The sequence below is a fragment of the Ambystoma mexicanum genome, chromosome 4p (assembly GCF_040938575.1).
Source record: "Ambystoma mexicanum isolate Mex_15411 chromosome 4p, UKY_AmexF1_1, whole genome shotgun sequence".
Taxonomy (NCBI): Eukaryota; Metazoa; Chordata; class Amphibia; order Caudata; family Ambystomatidae; genus Ambystoma; species Ambystoma mexicanum.
In genome coordinates, this window is record NC_090927.1 from 1,245,249,189 (window position 1) to 1,245,261,112 (window position 11,924).

At 43.3% G+C, this 11,924-nt stretch overlaps 1 protein-coding gene across 2 annotated transcripts in view; it reads left to right on the forward strand.

Annotated features, from left to right (window-relative positions):
* The window catches only part of FAM120B (family with sequence similarity 120 member B), a 1,542,581-nt gene extending 1,531,599 nt beyond the window's left edge, over positions 1–10,982 (forward strand). The window contains exon 11 of one of the 2 annotated variants that reach the window (XM_069606906.1): positions 10,707–10,982. In XM_069606906.1, the coding sequence (XP_069463007.1) occupies positions 10,707–10,719 (13 nt within the window). In that variant the 3' untranslated portion in view covers positions 10,720–10,982. The remainder of the gene's footprint in view (positions 1–10,706) is intronic. The other variant, XM_069606905.1, reaches the window with a different exon arrangement.
* The last annotated feature ends 942 nt before the right edge of the window (positions 10,983–11,924 follow it).

The following is an 11,924-nucleotide window of genomic DNA, read 5'->3' on the forward strand; positions in this document are numbered from 1 at the left end:
ATCTATTGGAACTCATATTGGAAAATAGCCTGTTTATATACAATGGGAACACTGTTCAACAACTATGAAAAGTGGCAGGGTGTCCAAACGTTCTCCATCAATTGCTAATTTATTCATAAAATGTATAGAGGATATTGGTATTAGTATATATGTGACATACAACATTGCAAGATGAGCAAGATTCATAGGCGATATTCGTGAGATCTGGGATGGTACACAGATTGAACTAAAACATGTTTTGCATTCTTGAAAAGTAACTTGTATGGAATAAGAAATGCAATGAACTACAATAAGACACAGAGGACATTTCTGGAGTTAAATATACTAATAATGGAAAACCATATTTGTAACTTAACATACAGTATGGGTGTAGAAGTGGAAGCCTATTCTGTATTCATTCCAGACGGAAGTGATGTCAGGCTTCCTTGAGCAGTGTCTTTAAGTGGGGAGTCGGTGATGCACCTGTCAGATGTGTGAGATAGAACTAAGTGTGGGTACAGGTGCATGCCGTTTTAGGTTATAAAGCTGGATTGGTGATGTGTGTCCTTAGAGGATGGGTTGGTGTGTCTCAAGGTTTTGTAGGTGTCACATAAACTGAAAGATGTGCTTGTCCAAATGAGGTGTTGCTGTTGTCTTGATTAGATTCGGTCGGCATTAGTGCATGCTTTGGGCCTTCAGGTTAATGTTGAGCCCTGATGTCCTGAGATCGGCACCTGGCAGTGCTGTGTGCTGTGCAGTCAAACGTGTGCATTAAGTATAGAGACAGGAAGCCGGTTGGGGCTTTATGGACAATATGGGGGAAGAATAACCCTTTGGTCCTGGAACCTGTCAGTCCTAAAGCCTTTTAAACGGTCCTCACTAGTTTCTAACTCTATGTTACATCCTATTTGTTAGTGCCACCTCCTGGTTTCACTTTTCCCAACCCTTTCCTCTTCTATCTCTCCTCAACCCACTTCTCATTCCCCTCTCTGCCACAGCACTTTAAAACAGTTTGCAGGTGATTTTAAGTGCTAAATAAGAAACATACATGCATACACCTAAGTCCCCTACCTAGTTCTGGGAATTACCAGTAACTCAATCGGCTGAGCACCCAAGTGAGCCAGTGGATGTTGTACCTGGGGGTGCTATGGGGAGGATGCTATGATCACAGGCCCCTGTCTCTCGAGACGTGGCAGGGAACAGTCACATAGCCTCAACCTCAGACACTCACAAGGGGCCAGATATGACCCACCCCGTTGGCCAATCGGGACAAGTCAACCCTGGCTCTGATGTAAATGTTTATAATAGCCTATACTATAGTGAAAAGGCTCCATCCCCCAGTTCAACACTCCACTTAACCAGACACAAATCTCCAACTCTGAAAGGAAAGACTTTCCCATTAAGGAAGAACCTTTCTGAGTAATCAAATTAAGTAGCAAGTCCATCACTATTGTTAATAAAGGGCCAACTATCATCTTGCCCAGACCAGCACCAGTTATACGCAGGGAAGTTAGCCTACTTCAGCCCTCACCCAATCAGCACTTGCAGGTGCAGAGCCTCAGAGTAAGACTTTCCCTCGGGAGGGTGGGAGGTAACACAGTATAAGTGTGGGAAACCCCTGTTGCTGAGTGTTGGTTGCAGGAGAAGGAGACTCAACTTTGGAGGAAGATGCTGAAGTGAAAGTAGCAGTAGAAGCAAAGGCTGGAAAGACAGAAGACGCTGGATAGTTGTTGGCAGAGTAGAATGTGCTACCATCCAGGCTAGAGAGTGAACAGGATAAAATGGTGGTAGCAGGGGTGTCTCAGGAGGCAGTAAGATCAGGGGTGAAGAATAAACATGAGGAGATGGGGAGCAGGAAAGTCTAACGATGCGGTAACATCAAGAGTGAAGAGTGAACAGAAGAGGTGGTGTGAGCAAGCGAGATCCAGGAGGGGGTGGTAAAATCAAGGGTGAAGAGTGAGCTGGAAGAGGTAGTGGTAGCAGGAAAGATCCAGGAGATGGTAACATCAGGCGAGGTGAGCAAACAGAAGGGGGTGATGGTAGAAGTGGGGATCCAGGAGGAAGTAGTAACTTTGGGAGTGGGCATTAGATAGCAGGAGGTGTTAGCATCAGGGGGAGAGTTGACAGAAGGAGGTGATGTCGGTAAAGGCACAGGTTGAAGAGGAAGTGACTACTTTGGATTATAGTAATTGAGAAGAGGTAGTGGAAAACTGGGGGAGACAGTGTGGGAGGTCAGGCAATCAACAGTAAGCACGGGAAGGTTCTTCAGGTCAGCCCTAGGAAGGACCAGATAGTGGATGGAGACCAAGACTGCGACAGGGAGGTAATGGACAGCTTGAAGAAGCAAAGGGCAAGAGTTCTAGAGTGTGCTCAGTCCAGCCCAGAGACACCTCTCTGGCTCTCCTTGCTGACCGACCATGACCTTTGGCCCACCACCTTACAGGACTTGCCAGAGTCAGCCTTGGGGTATCGGACCCCAGAAAGACTGCACTTCACTAAAGAAAAGGGTTTGCGACACACGTAAACTCACAACGCTAGACGAAGGGAGGTCAAACAGCATCCCAGGAACTGCATTGACTCAGATATTGACTCCATGGTGCTCTAAGGTCCAAATACCCGCCCAGCATTACAGTCTTCATCGAGGAGAAGACCATCCTGATTATTATTAGCATTATTATTTCCTTTGGAAAGATGCCGTTTTTCTTTATCTTTCAGTTGGACCTTAATTATATTCAAATTTCCAGACAAAACAGTTTGTGATTAGGGCGCTGTTAAAAAGAAATATACAGCATGTTTTAAACAAGAAATGAAAATGCCTACCTTTACAAAATAAATATGCAAAACGGCTGGAGTTTAGTGTCACAGTCGCTACACACAATACGGAAGTAACTGCAGTCTGTAACTGATTGGACTATTGCTCTGCGGAACAACAGAATAATGCTGGAAGATCAGGTGGGGAGTTGCTATAGCATTAAATGCGAACAAGCAGTACCAGGCGGATGGAAAGTAAACTGTCTAGAACAGAGCGAGGCTGAGGCACAGTACCTGGCAGATAGAAAAGGATTCTTTATTTTTTTTGTGTTTTACTATTTGTTCATTGGTTAAAACATGTTCAACCTTAATAATATAAAGACATATACGAAGATAGAAAAGAAAAAAAGGAAATAAGCAATCATTAACATAAGATGTGTCTGTTAAATACATTCTAGACTCTTATGATATAAAATCTTTATTAAAAAAAAAGACAAGAGAAAAAACGTCCTAAAACTTTGCGGTTATAACATTTAAAACTCTGAATTCTTAGAAATTAGCAAAAGGAGAAAAACACCTACTCAATATTCTAGGTTTCCCTCATCCAGACACAAACTATTTATAATTCCAACCACAGCCAAAGCAAGTGACACAGAAGAGTCACTCAAACAATTCCTCCAAAACAGTTCACTATCAAAAGGCTTTCCTTGCTTCAAGTAATTTCCAACGTATCGTACACGACTGCATGCCAAGTAAGTGCAATAAATAAGCAGGTCCTTAAGAATTTCATCTTTTGTAAGCACATAAAATCGACGATGGGCAACTTCAAGACCAATCTCTTTGTGCCTTAGAAGAATTTCCCTGGTTCAATATAAATTGCAACAAAACCAAATAAAATCATACCTAGCCTTTGTGCAGGGAAATATTCTCCAGTGGGGACAAGATTACCTAAACACTTATGCTCATGACTTAAGTGGTGAAGACTTGCATAACTATGACATTTGTCCACTGTAGTGCACCAATCCATTTGATATAGTGCCTGCTTAACCTTTTTGGGATCCTCCATTAGCTCACTCGTTTTACTGATATCAAGACTTCATCAAAAGTGTCTGCAAAGTCGTTTATCACCTTTTCCTTTCTCATTGACATGATACAACTGAGATCTATAATCAAAGATTGTGGACAGGGTACTAATATTTTATAATAAACGGTTATCTTCTTTTATTTTTTTTTATTAATATCACTTTCCACTGTCCTTTTGCCTTAAGCGAATGTAAGCCAAGCTTGTATCTAATGGCTGCTATGGGTATAGCGTTTGGTATGCCCAACACCGTACGCCAGATTATACTTTCCATTTTATCAAGGACTTCCAAGTTTCAATCTGAGTGATTTTCTAGTCCAGGTATTAGCTTAGGTATGACTGTGCCAACATAATATTTGGTCCACGGAATAAGTGAGAACTTGCAGAATGTATTCTTAATGTATTTTATTTGGGTAATCAAGGCTTCAGTCATGTGCCTAAAGTAATCTACGATCTACCGTTTACTCGGTACACTTAGGATAGGAAATCCCAAGTATACTAGGTCTCAAACCTTGTCAATTGAAACCCCATTAACCATCCAATGAATGATTATCTTCCTTTTGCTGGCCGTTAAGGTTATCATTTGTTTACATTGATTTTTAGAAAATTTGCAGGTTTGTAACCGGCAAATGTTGTAAATAAGTGTTTAAGTCCCACTGCAGTACAATCAGTCAATATGAAATCATTGGCATATGCCAACCATATGGGCTTTAAATGGTCTAGTGTAGGTGAAACGAATGTGGCACTCTCTATTTCTTCTCCCACATCGGATATGTATAAATTGAACAGACAGGTGACAAGAATGCACCCCTGTCATAAGCCATTTTTAGTGCAGACATTACGTGATAAGGTCCCACTCTGATTCGGATTCACCTGTACTTTAGTAGACTCATGAAGCCCAATGAGTAATTTGAAGAGCCCTCTTGGAATGCCCCATTTTAGGAGCTTCTGCCACAGATGGTTCCTGCTCACAAGATTGAAGGCAGATGATAGATCAACTGTAGCTACATGGATTGTCTTGTAGCGTCTGCTCCATGCTATTTCCTGACAACATTTTAATATAAACCCATTCAGATTTGTACCATGGTGTTTACAAAATCATGTTTGGCACATATTTAATCTACCCACTTTCGTTGCCCATGCTAGCAGATGTTGAAGTAATCTGCATCTAAAATCGTTATAGGGCGATAATTGTTTAGGGTCAGAACAAAATCCTTGATTATAAATGGGGATTAGAGATGAGGTTTTCCATGTAATGGGATAATACCCATGCTTTTTTATATCTGAAAAAAGAAGAGATAAAATTATAAGCCAACTGCGAGGATTCTCCTTAATAGCTTGTTAGATTTAGATAAGTTATTTGGGACAGGAGCACGTGATTGACTAGCTCCATGAATAACCTGTAAAATGAGTTCTCGCTCAAAGGTTATCTCTTCTAGGTTATTTTATGACTCCTCCAAATTGCACAATGGGATAGGATTGACTTTGTCATAAGCGTATAATGTTTCAAAATCTGAGACCTAATCTGACTCTTATGTGCTAATTTGTGCTTCAATGTGGCGAGTTTACATGGAATTTATGAATCTCCCAAAATTTGCAACGTTTTGATTTTTTAAGTTTAAGTTCTCAAGCATAAGTTCTGTGTCATCTGTAAGAGTCGCACCCTCTGTCTTTGAGCCCTGTTTTTAAAACATTGTCTAATTCTGGCAATATGGAATCTTTCTATAGCGCCATTCAATTTAAATGTTCATATCTTTTTTCTTACTGGCACCTTCAGTGCAGTGTCACAGAGAAGTCCTTTGGATTTCTCATAAGGTTTAAATACCTTCTCTTGGGTGAACTACTGTTCCCAAGAGTAGCAAAGTGAAATCAACTTTACTTACCTTTTTCCTATGTAGGTCCAGCCCACACCATTTTATGTGGAGTGCTGTGGGGTTGCTTAGTAGCCCCTTTTCCTACTCACTCATGTAAATTTTTTTATGCTACCCACACGACTTTAAATGGCTGGTGGCAGTGGCTTAATTTTCATACCATTGTGCTTTTCTACCGCAGGCTGAATCCTCAGCTGCAGTAGTGCACCCATGGGTGCTCATTTTGTCAAAATGGCCCTGGTCTTCTTTTTTCTCCATTTCTTGTTCGTGAGGTCTTTCTTGGCTTTTACTGTGCGAGTCAAACCAGATTGAACCCTTTTGTTAGTTTTGCCTTTGGTAGGCTTCAGTACTGAAACCCGCCTGGCAGGGCAGGAAGCAAGGGAGGTGCCTGAAACTCTCTGTCCTTAGTCTCCTTGGTTACCTGAATGCACCCAGTGCTGATTGGCTGGCTGGCCATCCTTGCAGGAAAGCTACCCTGCTGTGTGAGTGACAGCTACGCTGTGCATGAATGGGAGAAACTTGCATATAAGGCGAGTTTTCTTGGACTGAAGGCAGAGTCGACCACTGGACGAAAGATCCAATCAAGGAAACTGAAAGAGAAGCTTGCTGCACCGTGGAACTGCCCGGTGAAGCCCTGCTGCAGTGCTGAAACTCCAACTCTGAATCGACTAGAGAAGCCCCGGAAGGGACAACCTCTTCCCTTGGGTTGGTGGGACCAACTAATCCCAAGACGAACTTTGCTGGAGGACCTTCCCTACTGGCTGTACTTCTTTGCTGCTGCTGGAACCGAGTGCCAGTGGTCGAGAAATCTGTAGTCGAGTGCATCGTCTTTAAGCCGGACTAGAGCTCCAGGAAGATCCTGAGGACCCTCTCAAAGCAGGACTACCCAAGCCTGCGTCACCTCACCAGAGTGCTGGACTCCAGAAGCAAGGGAAGCCCCTTAAGTGTCCAACAACCTCGTTGGTCCTATTTTCCGGTAGCTGAAACTGCAAAGTGACGCTGATCTGAAGAGAGCCTGTAGACGCCACCAACCTTCAAACTGCACTGCAGGAGTCGTCCAGACGTCCTCCCTCTTGTCCCCACGACTTAGGCCCAGGATCTGCAAGACTGCGACCAGAACAGAAGCCAGCTGGATCCTCTTCTTCAGACCTAAGGTACTGGGCTGACTAAGGGGTACGTACCTCTTTTGTCTGTAGCTTGCATCTTCTCACTTTATACTTGCAGTAGCTGCTTTTTGATTTCTGCTGTGAACCTCACAAACCTAACAGCTTGTGGCCCAATAGTGATTACTTACAAACTCTCAAAATGTAAGCAAGACATCTGTGCTATCTAAAGAAGCGCCTCAGCTCCATAGACATTGTGCAAATTGACTTTGGCTGTCCTGGCTCCCTGCAGACTCTTCTGACCCATTGACTTTGGTTCTAACTGTCCCTCGTAGGTGGTGCATACGTTTACCTTGTATTGTTGGGAAAGATTTAATCTAGATTTTATTGGGAGATTGAAAAGTGCTCACATGCTCTGAGAACCTATTAACCCTTTACCTTCCCTAACCTTCTCCTTTTTCACAACCTCTGAATTTATTAAGTACCAAAAAGTGATATATAAATGCCAATACTGCCTAGTAATTGAAGTCATCCCAGGGTGTAGGAAATGTATTGTCAGCATCTCTAACGAGTATCTACTTGCTTATTCTAAATCTATCAAAGAAAGTGGTATGAAGTGTATTATGATTGTTGCATATTGCCCTTTTTAAAAGAAGGCTTATTTAAAACTGACCGTTAAATAAATAAATAAATATTTTACTAGAAAACCTTGAGTATAAGTGTTATTTTGGATACTTGTATGTGTGGATTTCTATGCTACAGCTCTACGGCTCACATGTACCATTCTTGAGATAAGTCTGCCTGCTCAGTCACTCTACCAACTTGTGGAGTACAGACCTATACCAATAGGTGGGTTACCTAATGCCAAGAGGACAAGACTGGTGTAGTCTCCCACATGGTTACTGCATACCATCTTGCCTAACAGGCACATATGCTCACAGCATTCACAAATTGCAAGTGATCCTTTTGGACGCCATCCAAGCGGCTCTCAACATCCCCAAAAGAGAGCTCATCTCTGAGGCAAGAAGAAATGCCCACTGGTTGCCAATCAAAGAAAGGATCATCTTTAAAACACTTGCGATCAGGCACAGATGCTTTTCCAACCTGGCTCCTCCTTACCTGTCCCGAAGCTTTGTCAAAGATCAGTCCTCTAGACCATTCAGGAGGGCCTATGCTCACAGGCTAGACCTGCCTAAATGTAAGCGAGCTAAAAGTGGAGATTTCAGCTTTCCTTCCGTTGCCACCTCTCATTGGAACTCACCCCCAGTACACCTGAGGGCAGAACAATCGTACTGGGCCTCCAGAAAGGCCTTGAAAACTTGGGTCTTCATCTAACGCCTGACACACTCTTCCCTTTGCCATGACCTCCTGTCCTACTCTTTTATGTAAAAGTACCTGGTTGTAACAGCACCACGATGCCCCTGGGTTTTGCGCACTTAACAAATGTAATTATAAATAAAGTAAATGTTGTCAATTCTGTTGTCTTCGGAAGGATGAAAGGCTGAAAGGACCATGTTCGCATCCGAAGCTTTGAGCTCAGACTAAGGTGCACTGCGTCACGCTGTTTTTACCTTGAGGGTGGCACAACGGAGATGGCCTCATAGCTGCACAGCCCTGTGTTATGCTCGCAGATGACGACCTCATCCCACACAATAGTTGTGCTAGTATGTTCATTCACAGACGTGCTGGTGGTGTGCGCACACGCAAGTGCTTTTAGTCAATCCACCATTTGCACCGTTTAGTATTTGCGGGTCACATGTGGATGTTTGTGCACGTCCTCTGAGATCCGCGCCGCGTGCTTGTAAACTCACGAATGTGAAGCTGTGTTGGCCAATGGTGCAGTATTTACATATGAATATCCGGTATCAGGTAATAATATCCCCATATATATGGTCGCCGTAAATAATATTGCCGGGAAAATGTCGTGGCGATATTATTTGGATGACCATATATATGGGGACAGGGGCAAAAAATAAATAAAAACATTTTTAAAAAAAAGAAAAAAAAAGTTTGGGGGTTGCGGGGGTGTCCCCCGCATGTTCCATGCAATAATGTCGCCACAAAAAACGGGCATTTTTCGGCGATATTTTTGCATGGCTAGATTTTTGTGGCGACATTATTACATGGAACCGAGTATCCAATATCAAATAACGCAGACGATCATCAATGGGAAGAATTGAAGGATGAATACCGTGGCGCTATATCTTATATCAGAAGTAAGGGCTGAAGCAAAGTGCCTTTTCTGTGGCTTTTGCATTTTACCAGGACCAGGGGCGTTGCTGGGGGGGGCTAAGGAGGCTATAGCCCCTGATCTTTTGGTTGTAGCCCCGGATAGAATCTCAGGAGCTACAGCCAAAAGACTAGCTAGCCCCCAGTCCCAACAGTTCCGACATCAGCATTCCAGACCTAGCAACTCCCCTGACCAGGACTTAAAACAATGATTTAAACGCAGCTCTGCAGCAGACAGACGGCAGTCTCCTGCCTTTGAAGGCCCCCATCTGCTACCGTGTTTTATATAAACATTGTAGCCTTTTGCCTTGTCTCCATTGACACCTGCAATGTTTGTTCATTTGCCTTTTGGGTTCCTGCCACGCAGAAAAAAAGGTTTCCTTGTACAGTCCTTAGTTCCTTACAAAACGGAGTTATCGTGCTCCGTGCTCAGACTTCTGTTTCAACTATGTTCTTATTACATCATGAATAATCCGTGTTTTAGAAAATGGGGGCACATCCTAAATCTTGCATGCAATCCGGAGATCCAGTATGGAGGGGTGGTGTGTGTGGAGGGGGAGGAGAGAGGTCGTTGTGGGATTTTGTATTTGTCTTTGTAGATATTAGGGTGCACTATAAGCTCTGTCTATAAGCTGAAATGGTTGGTATGGGAAGAAAAGTTAGGAGAAAGATTCGATGTGAGGAGGGACACATAGACTCTAGTTGTTGTTCCTCGTTTTGCCTTATCATTGACCACCCATAGCCATTCTAGCCCTTATGAGCCTCCCCACCCACCACCTGCCCCTCTGTGCCCAAAATTCTCCCGCACAGCATCTCTTTGAGCTTACTCTGTTCTTTTAAGGGGATGTGATTGTAATTTGTATGCAGTCTTCTGAAAGGTGATGACTTCATTGCTGCTTTAAATCTGCCCCTGATGTAATGAAGTGTCTTAACTATGGGTTCCTTCAGCCATTTGATCTATGCATTTATAAGCACTATGTGTGTCCTTGCATCTGTTTCTTACACTCACAAAATTCCTGTTAAATATTGTAATTGTAATTGGTTATTTATAACACACTTAATACCCAGAGGTTTCTAAGCGCGGAGCTGGGGATCGAATCTGTGTTGCACCCGTCGTCTTGCTTCCAAGACGAGCGTGTTGCCCCGGAGCTATCCTCCCGGGCCTGCCGGGAGGATAGCTCAGGGGAAATACCAGCACTGACAAAGCCAACATTTCTGGCTTTTGTGTAAGCATGTGACAGACATTTTCCAGGCACTGACATAACGGTACTACTTGTTCACAAGATGGCAACAGCTGGCAAATGGTGTGAGTACATTGACATATGAGGGCAGAGGATCTTGCAGTAATGATGCCTATATTTGGCTAATTCCATATTTTTGTCTGCTAATTTTCATGACCACCTGGGTCTCTTTCTCAGGCAGTCAGTGAACCAATAGTTGGCCCGTCCTTAATTAGGCGCCTTATCAAGGAAGTAGTGACCATTCTATAGAATGAACATATGAAGCATATTATTACCATGCCTTCCAATGGGTTATGGAGCTGTGGAAATGCAATAGGAAAGAGTGGCCCAGCCAGCTTGTATCACAGTCTGTTCAAAGTTCTCTCATGTCATACTTGGCATCAGGATTGTGGTCTGAGCCAGTTATTCACAGTGTCAGCCTGTCACTCATTGAATATTCTGTCTCTTTCAGGTGGCCCCAGTAGCTCCATTGAAGCCTACTCCCGAGGCTGGCGATGCCTGGACAAGTCTCTACCAGTACTAGGAAGACATCAACCACACAGCCAATTAATTTCCTAGAGCCATCATCCCACATGTTGTATTACTTTGTAGGGGAAAACATGTGACCAAAAGCCAAGTGATACAGCATGAACATTAATGTTGGACTCCATGTGTTTATTACTGATTTACCTTCATCATGCTTGTGTCTTTTTAAAGAAAGAAAAGGAAATAAATGAGCCTGCCGCCATGGTTTAGCTGTTGTCTTTGAGATTGAGTTTCTGCAGGACACTTTCACCGCTTATATGATGATGCACCTTGAAATATTGAATTCTTTCTGCTGAGATAACTGCGGTAGTTATGATCTGTAAGTGGCCAAAACAAAAAATTGGAGGGAGGTGGTTGGCAAAACTTCATAAAGAAAACATCCCCATGCTTTACGTATTTGGAGGGGGTGAGAGGGTGATAATGGGGAGTAAGGGGTTTGGGCATTGTTTTTACCCCGCATAATGGTGTTTACATAATGCAGTCGGATCGATACCGGTCAGTTCCACTATGCCACTGACATTTCCAACATGGAGCATGTATTGGATGGAATCGCCTAATTAGGAACCCAGTAGTACTCTGTTGGTGCTCATGATCAGTGTTATGGAGGTAGATTGAGGCCAAACATAGCCTATTTATCGCTTGCCATCCATGTATACTCCTCTAGCAAGTGCCAATGCCACAGATTTAGAGCCATTGGCGACCATAGGTTGCAGAGCCTCATCTATGCTATCTTGTAAGAAGTGCCATTTGCCAAAGGCCACGAATAAGATTTTCAACTTCTGCAGTGTCAAGTGGAAGTCGCACACATGCAATGACTTTTGAGCAGCAGCTTTTTGAGCTATGTTTATGCTGCCTGTGGCCAATCCGCCTCCTTCTGGCAAGCTGCCACGACTCACAAAGTTACTATGAGCTTTAAGAACAAAACATGCCTCATGATGCTGGCACCAGATGCTTACATTTCAATGTTGCCTCGCCTATCTGCCCCTTGTGGCCTCACAAAGCTGCTTTCCAAGTTTCTTCGGAGAGTCTGCATTCTCACACTGATTCTTTAGAGGCACCCTAACGAAGAAAGCATAGTTGACTCATCATTTGTTCTGTGTCTACTACACCCTAGGCTCTCCTGGTGTAGAGACTTGTCCAAGAG